The sequence below is a fragment of the Dromaius novaehollandiae genome, chromosome 10 (assembly GCF_036370855.1).
Source record: "Dromaius novaehollandiae isolate bDroNov1 chromosome 10, bDroNov1.hap1, whole genome shotgun sequence".
Taxonomy (NCBI): Eukaryota; Metazoa; Chordata; class Aves; order Casuariiformes; family Dromaiidae; genus Dromaius; species Dromaius novaehollandiae.
Window position 1 is genome coordinate 15,085,752 of NC_088107.1, and position 16,824 is coordinate 15,102,575.

A 16,824-nucleotide genomic window follows, 5' to 3' on the forward strand; every position below is an offset into this window, starting at 1 on the left:
GCTTATTGGTATAAAAAACACAAGCACACACAAATTGGCCTGCCAGAGAAATATAAAAAAATGGCCTGAAATCTAGTATTTTAAATGAACTTCTCTGAAGTGCGTAAACTTGTCCAAATACACAAACACACAAATATACACACACACATATATATTTGTATATTACACACACACACACACAGATACATGTATTTGGATATTCTGGCTCCACCACCAAAAATTTCTGCTCTAACTGAAATGCTTGCATCAATAAAAACAACAGAGCGGACAGAGGAAGAAAATTCCATTTTGCAGACAATTTTTAACATTAGTAAATCTGGAAGAAAAAGCAATTGCTTGAGTGAAGTGTTACATTTCTGCAGTGACCAATTTATTGTTATAGAATAAAAATATTATTCTTGTAATTTTGTGCTTGTGCCAATCTCTATGATAATACAATAAATACTGTGACTTTTCCATTTGGAAAAGTAAAAAAGTATTTCAGCATTGTTGGAACTTCTTCCTTCTCAATACTTACATAATGCTGACAATCCAGACATGATCTAGGAGAGCATTTGATTTTGCTTAAACTACAATTTGAGACTGAAATTTGTTTAATCGCTTTTTTTTTCAGCTAGCAGAATTTGGACAATATTGTCAAACTCTCCATAGGTTTGCACAAAGTATCATTATTTATGCACCGCATTTACTTTTTTTATTCTTCCATTTCAATTTTACCTTCCCTAGTAAGTTGCAGTCTCCCTTCTGTATCAGTGAACTCCAGATAGCTTCCTACATCAAATCTGTAAACATCTTTCTTAAATAGTTTCTATTCATTCATTGCTTTCCTCTCTCACTATGCTGATATATTTACTATCCTTTCTCATTAAATATTCCCAGCACGATCCTTGGCTCTATTATCCCAATTTCCATCAACAATAGAAGAACCTCTTATCCCAGGTAACGTAACTTTTGTGATCTCTCACCTTCAGTCATCACTTCTCTCAAAACCTCCCACATGCTCTCATAACACTATTTCTCTCCCATTTTCTTCAACTTATTTTCCCAGTCAGCCTCCCATTTTTTCATTAATACTACTTAAAAAACCTCAAGCTTCCCAACTTTATTTTCAAGGTGCTGTGTAGTCTTATCCTGACTCACAATATACTTGTAATTTTTTATAAGCTCTTTTCAAACATTATTTTATCTGATTATAGATGATTTGTTCCTCATCTTGTAGTGGAATGAGGGAAGAGGAGAAGCCATAAGAAGAAAGAATGAGTGTCCTATGGTCCATGAAAGAAGAAACAGCTCCTGAATTCAGATGAACACAAGGATTGCAAGCAAAACTAATAGATAAGTAAGAGACTTCCTCCTCAAAGGTCTATTGCTGGGGAACTTTCTATTTTTCTCTGTTCCTCTCCCAACATCTTCTGGATGGAAGATGTAACAGGCAACAGAAGAGAGACTGGAAAAATGTGAGGGAGGCCACACTGGAAGATGATATGTCTGAAGCCAGAACCCAATCCAGTTGAAAGCTAACAATGACAAGAAAAAATAGGAGCAAGGTGTTTGGTACAGAAGCTGCACTGGTAAAGTGTGGAAATACTTCAAAAGGATAGACAGGCTATACAGGAAGAAGGATGATTTTAATCAATTTAATTCCAGATAGTTACTTGTTTTAATCACAGAGATGTTGTGAGGCTCATAAGGTCATTTCAGTTTATACATTTTGGAGAATACATGTATGAAAAGAATTCCTGAAATGTAAAGATTTCTTCATGTCAATATTCTCACTTGTTTTTACCAAAACCTATGCTTATCTCACGATAACAAAGGCCAGATTCAGATTTCAAGTTTATATAAATAGGAGTCTACTTGCTCTAGTCGGGTCAGCTCTTACTGCATTTTGTAAACAGCATTCAGCATTTTGACACATTGGACAAATCTCCCACTTGAAAAGAACCTGGGATGGATTAATGCAAAATGAACTCCATCACTACTAAGCACAATCTATTCATCCTGTTGCACTCGCTTGCTGGCCTGTGGGACAGAAGCTCTTGGACATGGGGATGATGATGTAGTCTAGATCTTCATACACCAAACTGAATATACTTAATCTCAAAACCCTTTAAAAATTGAAGTACTTTGAGCAAGCAGTGGAAAGTACTATTGGTTCCTCTAGAGCAATAAAATCTTTAAAACAGTCTGCATAAGTTAAATTACCTTAGGTTCCTTTAGCATCTGCATATAAAAACACAGTAAAATTTTTCTCATGAGTTTCAGAAATAGGTTATTAAAAACTAGAACAAACCCTTCACTTGCTTCCCTTTAGAAAGCCTGCCATAATGAAAAGTGTTCCTGTCTGATTCTCTTCAAGAAATTTGAATTTTTTTTTTTAAATTGGAAACCAATTTGCTCATTGTGATTACCACTGGAAAACTGGTAACATTTTATATGCAATGCTTCCAGTAGGATTTCTTTATTTCTGTTTTCTTAGACTTTTTTTTAATTTCAGTTCCTTTGTATGCTCTTATCCCTCTTCTCTTCAGCCTTTTCTTCCTCTTTTTTTATTTAACAGAATTCCTCCTGTGAGTTCTGTCTTTTTCACTGCCCTAATCACTGATTGTACAAGAAGTCAATCCTCAAGAGAAGACAGATCTGCACAGAGCTGCACCAGCAGCTTTTATTTTCAGGTTATGCCCATTTCTAAGAGTCCCTCATGTTATATCTGGACACCTTTTTCCACTTGCCTGATTACTTGATTCATACTTGATATGGAACTTAGCTACAGCAAGACAAAGAAAGTTTCAAAGAATGAATGCTACATATGTCACAAGCCTGAAACCAAACTTGAAACTAACAGAGCATGGGAAAAATGTTAGGATATGAGGATAGAAGTGTACATTTATCTGAATGCGCAATGTTATGCAAGAAATTGATTCCTAACACATTGTTCAAATTTTCTGGCTGTTTAGAATTTTGTCAGGAAACAAACAATGCCAATTACATTAATACACTATGGTAAATAAGACTATCATATGCCTTTGATACCAATAAAAAATATTTCCCCAGCAATCAGGCAAATATTGCCAAGTTTCCATTTAAAGCACATGTGACCTTGGTGGTAGCAATGGACCAAACAGACTAAAGCCAAGACTTGGCATTGTCTTTTGGATTTTTTTGTTTAAATACACAGAGACAGAACATATATATGGCTTAATATGAAAAGGCAGTAGATTGTAACAAGACAGTTCAAAAGAAAGCATCACAAACAAAGCACAAGCCCTGTCCTTATCTGCACTTTCTTGACAAAACATTAAGACTTCGCAGGTGGGAAAGCAGATTCATTTGCTACACAGAAAGACACTGTCACAGAATGACTTCCTAGGAGAGATGTGCATAAAGCAGACATAAAAAGTTGCCTTGCAAATGGACAGATTCCCTTCTGAAAAATTCAGACAATAGAAGTCTTCGAGACCTTCTGCTGCAGGTCACTATTCCAGGGAACAGAAGCTGTTATATCTAGCCTTTCATTGATTTACCATTACTATCTGGATACGATTCCTTATTTTAACAAAACATTGTTATATTGTAGATAAGCCTTTGATGATTCTTTACATTAATCTTAAACTCCACTGTTAATTTCACTCTTGTATTTATTATCAGAAGCATTTTTTCTGCAAAAACCAATTTCTTTAATTGAATAAAGAGCTCCAAAACCACATATAAAAGATGAGGTTATAGCTAATAGCTTTCAAATATACTTAAGAGCTTGAATCATTAGCATTTTCTTAAACTAAGAATTTTGAAGTACAAAACAGAAGTTGTTGCAAGTTAACCTTAGTGGTGTATTCTTTCATATTTAAACTTCTCACAAATCTGAATTGTAGCCTCATTTGTTTCAGAGACAGAAAGTAAATGAAGGCTATTATAATAACGTTACATATTTAGGAATAAAGCCTGTACTTTGTACATTCCTTTCCCTTTTCCAATTCTTGCCATTCCTACAATATCAAATATATTCATTCCTTAATTTAATAACTGAGCATGAACACCACAGTCTTAAATACTTATCCTCACGGTTTTCCTAAAAGGCAATTAAGTCCAATTATTTGTATTTTACAAAGACCTGTGGGACACAATGCCAGAAGAATTTACGCACTGCACCACTGTCTACAATAAGATAGTTTTGGCTCGCTGTGCATTAGAAGAACAGGCATCCGAGAACGGCCTGTGTGAAACTACTTCGGTGAACTAGCTGAATGGAGAGAACAGTCCACACAGAACACTCACCTGGAGGTGAGGGAATCTACTTTCTAACTCTTACCCTTGTAAATATCTTGAGATCTTCATGAAAAGTGGAACAATTTCTGTAGATGAATTTGAGAGAATTCACTGCAGAATGCCTTGAAGATAAGCAGGAAATTACTCTTGAGGAAGACACAGGTTCAAATCAACTACAGGAGGGACTATCCAATTTCTTTGCATCTAATCACTGGGCTACTTGATGAGAACAGGGGTTGTACTACCATCCTTCCTCTCCCAAACAAGTTTTGCCCGTGGTTTGGTATGCACTAGGGATGCATGCCATAAGATCAACTGCTACAAATGAAAAATGAAGGAAGAATGACAGAAAACCTAGTTCTATAGCTTATACAAATAAAATGTAGATAACTAGATTGCTAAGATTTTAAATGTGTTGCCTCTGACCCACATGGCAGTGGAAAACAGTGCCCCACTGACAACCTAAATAATACTGTTAAGGTGAGATTACCAGTGTTTAGGAAAAAAACAAGGAGGAATAAGTGAAATACACTTTTTAGAATTATGACAAATGTCAAAACTAGGGAAAATCTCAGCTTCTTTGAAGTACCAAGCCCACAGAAATCAACGCCAAGATTGCTATCAGTATGTTTGGAACAGGCCCAAAATGATCATCTCTGGCACTAGCATAAAGAAATTGCAACTCTTTGCATTTTAATTTCCTTTTAGCAACAATGGAAGAATGTACTAGGAGAGAACACAATTATCCCTTTCTCTGGCATGTTTTACATGAATATCTTTTAACTCCTTATTTCTGATAATAATGCATTATAGTATTGGTTTCTTTATTCAATTAACAAACAATTCTCTCTGTATGGAACCACAGAGGAAAATATGACATTTTAACTTATTCAGTAAGTGAAATAGTTTTCTATATGTTATCACTCATATACATCAAATAAGGATACAGGAATCTCCAAAGGCGTAAGAGCTTTCTGAAAAATGACTACATAATATGTTACAAACTTTAAAGATAATAAGGACTGAAGGTCAAATATGGAAATTTTACTAATCTTTTTAAAGACACCTATTAACTTCAGTGAAAGTTTGTTGAGTTAAAAACCTGAAACAATATTTAGCCTCTACCTTGATGTCATACAAGGTGACAGCTATTGTGTAACCCACAAATACTTAGTATTTAGTAAAATACAGGAAGACATTTTAGATGAATGATTAAAAGCAGACAATTACTTGTCTGAATAACTATATAGCCTGTGGACTTACTCTTGGATTTTTTTGATTTCTACATTCCATTACCTGCCACAAATAGTTCTGCCCCTTAACATATTACAAATCTGAAAGTTTGTTCAGTTCTGCAATGCATATTGCAAAAACATACAAACTAAAGGAAAAATATTTGAGCTATTTACATACTGTGACAAAATAATACAAGCTAAAACATGAATAGAAATGAGAATAAAAAGAAAGTTAACATGGTATTATATACTCATAATGTATTATCAAATACTATCAAAATGATAGTAAATATTACCAGACATGCAAAAAAACAAATCCCCCTTTCAGAGGATGGAAAGCTACAGTAACTCCACTGAATTCATAACTTTTTTGCGCCTTGATACTTGATTAGAATTAAGTAACAATCAATATACAAGGCAACTAGACTTGTGCAATCATTTCTGCACATGTTAGATAACAGAAATTAATTTTCATCTGTTAAAGAAGGATTTAAAACAAATCCAAAGACCTAAACAGAGCTGAAGTTTACAGATGCATGCATTTGCATTTGTGACTTCCAATTAGTCCCAATTTCTGTTGTAGTCCATCGATATCAAAACACCACATTGAAATACACTCTGAAAATTCAGGAAATTTTGAATCAAATCCAGATCTGAACACTGTAGCTGGGGATATTTTAGTTACAATGCATATTGTCCCAAACCACTTAAACTAATATGATTCAAAGCAATCTCCAGTGTAAGCAATACATAAATTCACATATGACAATTATCCAAAGCTGAGTTCTGCCATATTACAAGAGTCCAAGTTATAGAGACATTTTGTTTTGTGGCCTGAAACAAGTATCACTGATCATTTTTAGTATCCTGGAACAAGAAGATAGGTAACAAATTTTCATGACAGACACACACTCAATGAGATTATAAATTAGTTTCCCAAGAGAAGGCTCACTAATAAGATTGGATTTAAAATTTAGGTCACTTATTTTAAGACTCAGCTAATGGGATAAAAAAATGAGTAGAACTTCATAACATAAATTCAGATTCAATCTTTTCTACCATAAACATTAGCACCATTGTAAAGTTGCAAAGAGTAAGTTTCATGTAAAATGAAATGATCTAATTGTAAAATACATTTGAGTTCTCCTTGCAGAGAGGTTATTTCTAAAAAAAAAAAAAAATTCTGTATTACATTATGAAGTTATAAAATTTAAGCAATTAATTTTTAGTGCTGTGCAAGTCTGATGTCATTGAAAAGATAAATTTCTAAAATTTCTCTACATTTCAGTGATTTACTGATTCTATCTCAATGGCACTGCTTGCTTTATTTTCAAATGTATTTAAACTACCAGAGCTATATTTGTACAAAATATTGAACAAGCAAACAAATTCTACCTTTTCTTCTTTAATGCTGAGAGATGATGAAAGAGTATAAAAATCCTTTAAGCACTTGACAATCACACAAGAAAACTGATAGCCTGATAAGGTCAGAAATAGGCCACCTGGCTTGTCTTGCACAGAAATAATGTATTATGAACTCATATTCCTAACTTGTTTTGAGCACTACAAGTTCTGCTAAAAGAATACACCAATAAACTTTCCACTTGCATAGCAAAGGGATGTTTTAATGTATTGCAAATCTATCTGCTTTACCTTCTCCATTTTTGGCAGCATCTGTAACTTACCATTTCCATTCTCTAGTACGGGCAGCGGCTCTCTGCAGATTGCTGTCTTTCTCAAGGTCTTCACAGTCCTCTGAACTTCTGCCAGCAGAACCGCTTGTATTGCCTCAATGATCTGTCATGGAGGCAGATTATTACTGGATGATATCAGTATTTCAATTATTTATTTGAAATTATCAAATGCTTAAATAGGAACGAGTTTAAGACTGTTCCAGTGGACATCATTAGAAAGACAACATTTACCAATAGCTTCTGTGCAGTGATAATCATTTGTCTCTATACAAATACTAGAAATAAATGCTAACTGGATAGCAAAAAATCATACAAGTTGTCAATGGTGACTGCTGTCCACTAATTGAACATTCATTTTCATTAATTTCAAAATCTGAATCAGTAGTCTACTGCCTATTTGATATCAAGGGGTCATGCCAAAATATGTTAGTGAAGCATTGACAGTGAGATCAGCTAGTCAGAAATATCTCCAATTGCTTCATAATGTGTGCAGCAATAAGGTGTATACTCTGAGTAAAGACCTCATAATTTGACTTTTTTCTTAGAGCTTTGTAGGTCTAGTCTGCCTCTATAAAGCTTGATTAACATTTTCCTATTAGTGGTGATCTCCCATTCCTCCAACTCCACCATGCTAATACTGCATTTTTTGTCTAATATAAGGAGAAGAAACCATTCCAAAAACTCCTCTTATCCACAAGGAACATCTGCTGGAATTATGAGTAGCTTATAAACAGCACTTGCAATACCTGTTGTAAAACATAGAGGTGTTAAGACAGTGTAGTGTGACAGGATTGTTATTTTCCCTTCTCTTCTCTTTACAGGAGAAGCACAAGGAGGACCAGGAAAGTTCAAAGCCCTAAAGCACATACAGACCTCTCATGAGGAACGTAATCTCTTGCAGTCCTGAGTAAACTTCAGTGCAGGGCAAACAATAGCCTGCATACCTTCTCCTAATTTTGTATGTCCTACAGAAAAGAAATACTATTTTCCCTTCCGCAAGAGGGCAGTTATTCTCAAGTGCAAGAAATTTCATAAAGGACAGAGATTCTAAAGCTTTCAGGACAGTGTACCACACATCAGCTTAAATACAAATTTAAACTGATATGCAGTCTCCCTTGAACTTCCTGGAAGAGACACAACTTCATCTCACTAATCAAGTATGGTTAATTCCTGGACTGTTCACACACATTTCTAGCTGCTGTTGCAAATTCAAATCGTTAAACAGAACAAAGACTGTAGATGTCCTTTGTGACAAAATCCCTTATTGTAAACAAACATACTGTGGCCAGGTCCAGTGTGAAAATTCACAGCAAGTGAACCGAGCCCTATGCATTCTGACATAGCACAAGTCTATCATCTTATTATAATGGTGCTTTATTTTACAAGGGAAACAAAAGACATCTTCCATTTCCTCACATCCATGCAGCCCTGAGCTTTGGGGATTACAGATCCCAACTTCACACCCAACTCTTACAATAAATCTACAACAATTAAGAAAGAGAAGGAAACAGAGGCATGCATTGGCTGTCCTAGAAAATTTCTGGCAAAAAAAAAAAAAAAAAAAAAGCAATTCTGACAACTGCATGCAAAAGAATTGTGCATATTTTTCAGAAAATGTCCCTTTTGTTGGGAGACATGCTGCGTGAAGCCTACAAAATTATCCTTTGGTATGGTTTTCTGATATGCTAAGACCCTGTCACTAATCTGGATCAGATATTCATTACCTGTATCACTGCTGTGTATGCCAGCCAGGCAGCATTTGTAATATTCAATTTCCTCCAACATCTTAGAATGGAATAAGAAAGTTTTGCAAATGGTACAACATGATATTGTGGAGGCACCTGTAAATCTCGTGTGCTACTTGTCTATCACTTTGTTGAATCCACATTTCCACAGTGCTCAGTGTGGTTTCACGTCATTAGTTTTGCCCTCTGTCCTCCTCAACAATTCAAGTACCTCATCTAACATTATCACAGAGTTTACAAAAAAAAATCTGCAGAGACCTCACCTATTTCTACCACAAAACAGTCTTCACAATTTCCCATGAGCATCCTTCATTTTCTCTGAGAGTTTCCAGTATCCTTTAGCATCCATCTGGACATTTACATTGGCTATCTTTTTGGCTACTAACGTATGTGCTCATTTTTTCTCTCCATAACACTGTCGTAAATACTGGCTGCTTTTGAGATGGGATTATGAAATACAACAGAAACTATGTCTCTTCTAAGTGTATGCCTGACAAAGTATAAATAGTACATGTCCAACTATAAATACAGACATGAAAAAGTGAAAGGTAATTGTTTGACTACAAGGATCTGCAGCAGCAATACTAGGGAACAATTCAGAAGGTAAGCGAAGAGCGAAGGCAAGCAGAATTGTTATATCTATACTAAATTATATTGGCTGTCCTTTCTACACTTCATCCACCAATTCCAAGGATAGCTATTGTCTTTATAATGACTGGCTCTGAGGAGAGAAGGCACTAGATACAGCTTCTGCAGCTGCCCAGGCCATAACCCCCCCAGGGCTGAAGCTTCCTGAAGCTGCCTACTAGCTGCCTCCATAACACAGCCACATCAGGGAGCAAAAAGGAACTACAGATCAAAAACATCAGACTTGTAGTACCCAGGACGCTTTTCTCCAATTCTGACAGCTGCCCCCTACTACAGAAACAGACAGAAATACAGAGGTGGCAGGAAGGAAGCGAAGTCTGCAGTGCACTGGTCCAGATGATTATTGAGCAGTTTTTGAGCATAAATTAACTTTTTTCATTCTGAAGATCAGCCTAAACAAGGCATGGCTGCAGAGGGGATCCACAGGCTTGCAACTGTCAGGAGAATTCTCTAGACACTGATACTGAAGTCACTTGGCTTCCAGTAAAGAGCCAAACACTGTAAAAACAAATTCATTTAGAGTTTATTTCACTTTAAAGTAACATGGGCATAAATAAAGAAAATATTAGCTTCTCTCAACTACTCCCAGCTCACAGAGACATCCTTTATGTGAAGTGGCCTACGCTTTCAAAATAAGATCCTTTGTAATATGTCTTAGACTCATCCCACCTTATTTTCGATATTTAATGGAAATGAAAAAACTGAAGTGAAAAAAATTACAGATGCACTGCAGGAATCAATAGCAAGAGATGAGCAACTCCAGAGATGATTCATTCCTCCTAAAATCTGAACAGTCCTGCCACAGCATCTATCTTTTTCCCCCTGATGAAAGAAGGAGGCTAAAGCAACTACTCTCCTCATGTAGATGCTTATGTCAGAGATCTAAATACGGCATTAATAGTTCTCCCAAGGGCATAGACTGTGCTAAGTAGCCAGCTGATAGTAGGGAATATAAATTTTCTTGTACTGAAAACAAATACTACAAGATCAGGATTGGGTGGTGGGGCTGGGCTTCCAAATCAGGCCCTAAAAGTTATACATTTAAGCTATCAGAGATAACTGAGGAACAGATTATTTTAAATATGAAATAAGTACAATTAATGGCAAAAGTAAAACCACTTTTCCCTCATATTAAGTGTTTTAGGGCAAGCAATTCTTTTCATACATATCTCTGAAAAAAGCAGTACACTTAACTAATTTTGGGGTGGGGTGGGAGCATGGTATCAAGCAGCTATATTTTACCTGAAAAAACAGTAAAATGCACAAAAAGACTTTTCCTTTAAAATTTTCTGAGAGGAGAAAAAAAACCCTGGAAAAATATTTCAAAAATAGGTAGGTTTTTGAAATTTCAGACAGAAAAAGACCTCCCAAAGCCCTTCAACTTTAGTAAGTTGGTTATAGGGCACTGAAGTCCAAATCAATCATTTGCAGCAGGTTCTTTCAGTTTGCTTATTTGCACAGAATTTGTTACAGTACTGTAAAAAGATGAGGAATCAAAAAATAGTGAGTCCTTTGAATCACGTCTGAGAGTCAGTATGCCTCACTGAGGATACCCATACAAAAAGTTTTTAAGAGCAGGGTAATTAGTGGTATTTCGGATTAACATATCCAACTGCTTAATCATGCTGCTCAGGCTTCGTATGTTGGCCATGAATCTTTGCTTGTAGAAAGAAAGGGTTACAGAGCCATCCTACTATAAACAAAGCATTCAAGGTTGTTGGCAGCTGATGACCACAACCTATTGCCAACATCAAAAATGATTTTGAATGTTACATTACTTACAGCAGTTTGGCTGCAAACAGAAAAAAATACAAAGCTGGTTAACAAAGCTCATTACAACTACAAAGCTGTCAAAACAATGACAGAATTTGAGTCGAGCTGATATGCATATTTGCAGTACTTGACAATATCAGTGTCAAGTTAAATTTAAATTCTTTTCAGATGAAAGAAGTGTGAGGTAGCTTGTTCCACACCTCCTCCTCCTGCACACTGACCTCCTTTGGTAGATAAGACCTTTCTCATCGTATGAGTTGCTACATTCATTGGAAACTAATATATAGATCTCACATAATCAGTTATATCACAAATACAAGTTTTGCAACTATACAACTCTATAGTTTCAGCAGTGGCCAGGTCAGCAGGGGATTATATGGATTTCACTTGACAACTGCAGCTATTGAAACTGAGCTCCTATATTTGATTATTTCATTAAAAGGATTCCAAAAAGGAAAAGAATATTATGAGAGAAAGTGAGGCAGTCTGTGAAGGAAGGAGAACATTGAAATAACATGGAAGATGTGCAGACATTGGGGAAAATAAACAACTGAGAAGTTCAAGATAAAATGCTGAATTAAACTGGATGTGAATATTTGCAGATCATTACTGCCTCTGTCTAATAGAGCAGGGGATCATCACAGTGATACCCCTGCATGCTTCTCAGCCCCGGAAAATATTCTCACGTCAAATGCAGAGAGCTGTATTCACTTTAACAAGTAACATCATAAAACAAACTGGGGGAGTGGAGGGGGGGGTGGGGATTAAATCTCTTGCAGACCAAGTGCTCCTGTCTTCAGTTTCATACTCCTGAACATTAACTAGACCAAGCTACCATGCAAGTTTATTTAAATACATATTTCCAAAATGAAAAATGATTTCTACATTTCACTATTTAACAGACTATCTCACAGTTACCTGATGACCCTAAAGAAACAGTAATTAATCTCCCCACAGATCAGAATCTTCACCAGCACTAGGTACAAGCTTAATCTGACCTGGGAACCTATAATTTACTAACTTCTCTAATGGGTCTTGAAAGGTATTCTAATGAGTAAGGATTTAGGATTACTTCTACATGCATTTAAGTAGGCATTCTCTGTTTCTTCTATAATACATTATTATTGATATAACATTATAGGCCCCTTATTTTCCTGGAGCACAAAAAAGCATTTGTAATGTAAGTACATCTGATCATTAGAGAAAAGTTAACCTGTATTTTTTAACACAGGCTATGAACAATAAAAAAATTAGCAAGCACACCTTACTTCATAATTATTTTTGCTACATTATATCACCTAGATTAAACCCTATGAGGACAGTTATTTTCCCATATTTAGACATGTACTTAAAGCCAAATAGTTTTGTGATTAACATATCTCACACTGAAATAGTCATATACTTTTCACAGATCATATAAATGGCAGGATTTATGTAATAATTTCACCATAGATCCTTAAACATCACGTTACATTACAAATCCAAAATACCAAATTGCAGTCAATGTCACTTAAAGCCAATGTCACAATTGTAACAATTGACACAGACTATTTCCTACCTTTATAGATTGATCACTCCAACAAAAAATGAGTTTCATCAGTGAAATATTCCCAAAATCAGAGGAATGAGATCTACTTTTATCTGAAAAACATGCATAATTTATGAACTCAAGCTATACATACAAGTACATAAATAGAAAATAGTTCTAATTTTCATTTCAGCAACATAGTGAAAAAGATCTGAAAATCATTTTGCAGAATGTGATTTCATCTGATGCAGATAGATGTTCATACTGTTTATTACTGTCTGAATAGTTATTCCTCTCCTACATCAGATTAGTCCATTCATTTACAGACATTTTATATCTCTGCACCTTTGATACCTTTTGGGTTGATATCAAAACCAGAGGGGTTCTGTTTTCATCATAATTTTCTATAGATACTGGCTATGGTCTGTACCTCAGAAAGGTAGCTTCTTTCATAGAAATTTATGTAAACATGCAGATTTATGCAAACATGTAGAAATTTATGCTTTGTGCCTAAGTCTTCTGGCATTTCAGAATCGATTCTCTGCACTATCCTTCACCAAGATCTTCCAAACAAGGTACACCTGAAGTTTCTAAGACATGTTTTATGAAAAAACAAAGTATGAAAGCATAATTAACTTTTTTAAAAAATACTCATTTTGAAAACAACTTGAAATCAAATCAGTTTAGAACAAAGAGAACCATGGCTACCTCTCCCATATTTAATACATAAAAGTGCAATGCCCCTTGTTTGATCATTTTAAGAACAACAAAAGAGGAAAGAGAAACAGACTCAAATGAAAAAAGCAAACTTCTGCTCTGCATAAGTTTCCTGCCTTAGCTTGCAGTGAATTTACATGATTTTAATGAAAACTGTATCTACAGGGTGTGATGAAGTACATTCATAAAATAAGCAGGTCAAACATGCTGAATTTTAGAGTTCTGAAGTTTTAAAATTCTGTACATATAAAACATCAAGCAGACCATTGAGGTTTTCTGTCAAATGTGCTACTGCGAGATGCTGGGTACCCTGCAGTTGGAACACAATTTGATGAAGAATCTAGAAATAATATTTTAGCCTGCAATACATCAGATAAGAATCCATTATCATAACAGGCTCCTCTGCCTTAAGATCTATGAAATTATTTATCTTTCACTTTTTAAAGGGACCTTTTTTTAATCGCAAGATCAGGAAGTCATCTTCATGTGGTACTGCCCTCTCTCCAATCCCTGCATCTGAAGTTCTGTCCATCTCTATCCAAGTGGAACTGTTGAGCATATTTCTGCTACAGAAGCTATTACATTACATTTTTCTTCTTTTAAGAATACATTCAAATTTCAATTGTGTAACTATAGGTATTGTTATGCAAGTTCTGAAACTATCTGAATATGTGGGTTTTGTTTGTTTTTTTAACCTTCAAAACAGTACAGCCCGTACAAAAACCCACTGAACAACATCTTGCACGGTTACAGCTCTGCATGATTTACTTTTCTGCTCTTACTGATATTAGCATATGGTCAAAATGGCTCACTGGTTATGCTTGTGGATATGAAATAAATTCTATTTATGGATAGATTTGTATATGATTTTTATTACTACCTATCCTGACTTTTCAGATGATTTTCAAAAGCAAGGTTTTGAACTGGCAGCTGTGCTAGTTTAGTCCATTTCTTCCTCATCTGTGCTTCAATAGACTAATAAGACTTTAGTACTTTGCCTAAAAGGTTTGATGCCAGACATAAGCTGCATAAACTGGTTGTATGATCTTTTGAATTCACACAATCTCTGAATGCCAGTGTCATGTCATATCTTGAAAACAGGAAGCTGAATTGTTAGTGGCAGCTGTAAGCGTTTCAGTAACAAGTTCACAAGTATTCTGACCACGTAATACATTGTCCTCCACTTAAGATTCCCGGAGTGGAGACTCAAGTTTGAAAGAATTACACAGATATCTGCATATTAAGAAGCCAATGATATACACTAGTGTAGTCTGAATGGGCTTGGTATGCTATTCAGTAAATGACTATATAAATGTTAATAAAGGCAGACTGAATCATTGAAGCAATGCTGATGTGAAATAATGACCTTTTTGATTGTTACTAACTGACACAAGAGCTAATCTGAGGCTACTTTAAACATAAAATGATCTTTCAGCAAGTACCCCCAGTGATGAGGAACAGTGCAGCGAAGACGGTAACTATCTAGCCTAATCCTTTGTTCAGGTACAAGGCAGCTTGACTTCAGTTTTGTGTCCCATGTATGCAAAAAAATATTAAAAGCTACTCTTCTAATTTGGTTGTGTTCCCATCACTTTTCCACAGGTGTAATTCTATATGGAAGGACCAGAAAGGTCAGGAGAATCAAGATCTAACATTTTTCGCTTTGCCACCCAGTGCATCCTCAATGCTGAAGTGTTCATTCCTACAGTAACTGTGAGATCTGCATGGCTCAGATACAATTTTAATTTGTAAATCCAAAAGAAAACTGCGTGAACTAGGAGATGGGATCGAACGACCTAAAGCATCTAAGGTAGTATAACTCATATCCCAGTAAAACTACTTTTGTGTCATCAATGTTTTAAGTCACCTCTATACCATCCCCACGCCATTCACCTAGTCAGCGTCTATAATCCTTTAATTTCCTGTTCCATCTCCGTCCTCTGACAGGCATTTTTGCCATGTCATCATAGCTTCTACAATTACGGAGAGATGAAGAAGGAAAGGTATGCTAAAAGCTGGGTTTAGATAGGTGTTTTAAGGCTTATTTGCACATAACCTTTTTTTCCTCACATAGTACAGGGTCAAGATTTGACTTGAAAGAATTTGTATCATCAGTCTAGAGAGGACTTAGACTACAATATGAACATACTATATTTGCTAGGTAATGCATACTGACAAATATCCATATTCTGTTTAGCTTTTTATTTAAACATTTTTTGGTTAGTTGCATGTTGTAAAAACAAATATATTGACTGGCTTTCAGGCCAAGACTGGTGAACATCCCTGTGGGATGTTAATGTGAAGAGATTACTTTATTCTGCCCTAAGCCAAAACTCTAAGGGCGTTATTGAAAAGTCAAGATAACTCCTGCATTACTAAGGCAACAGTTTGCTTGAAGGATTGTATATATTGTCGGGCAGGCATGTAATGATGTTGAGGGAGACACGGTGGAGAAAGAAGACAATGTTTGTCTTATTACATTTGTTTTTTTCAGATGGCTAGAAAATGTCTTTTGAAATGCAACCAAGTATTTTCCCATCACACAAAGTGCGTCTTTGATTCCAGTATTACTTTACATTCAACGTTTTGTTTACATGCTTTTGTGATATTTACAGATAAATGTAATGGACTAGTCTAGTCTCAGTATTTGATAATTGAAACTCCTCCAAACTAAAGAATGTAAGTTGCAAGGTTTTTTCTATTGCTTAAGAGTGCTTTATCAACAAAATGTGTGCAAAAATGTAACAGCATAAAAAGCTAATATCACCACTCTTCCATATACTCACTGCTTGGTAAGTCTGCATAAAAACTGGGGAACGAAGAGCTGACTGCTTCCACATTTCGCCACTTGTTATGTACGGACTCTGATTTCTGTGGACTAAAAGAATATTAAACTATTAAATAAATAATGAACATACTTACAACAAAGTTGTATCTGTTTTAAGATAGTGACTGCTATCAATTACTAAGAACCTTAATTTAGTCTCTTCTCAAAAATCACTTGTACGGTTTCACCCTTGAAATTCACCTCACCATTGAAACCTGCACACATACACAAATGCTGAACAGTACCGTCCCTATGCAGGAGCTTTAGCATTTAGCCCAGAATTCATTATAGCTAACTTTCATATTGTATTAAAGAAACAAAATCATATGCAATGAATTGAAGCAAAATACCATATTTGCAAAGCATTTGTGATAGTTTGATGACAAATCAT

The 16,824-nt window shown here is 35.4% G+C and overlaps 1 protein-coding gene across 2 annotated transcripts in view; it reads right to left on the minus strand.

Moving 5' to 3' along the window:
- The window catches only part of WDR72 (WD repeat domain 72), a 133,162-nt gene that overhangs the window by 42,190 nt on the left and 74,148 nt on the right, over nt 1-16,824 (minus strand). For both annotated transcript variants that reach the window (XM_026104757.2, XM_026104758.2), the window contains 3 exons: nt 16,393-16,484; nt 12,920-13,002; nt 7,187-7,298 (listed from right to left, as the gene is read on the minus strand). In XM_026104757.2, the coding sequence (XP_025960542.2) occupies nt 7,187-7,298; nt 12,920-13,002; nt 16,393-16,484 (287 nt within the window). The remainder of the gene's footprint in view (nt 1-7,186; nt 7,299-12,919; nt 13,003-16,392; nt 16,485-16,824) is intronic.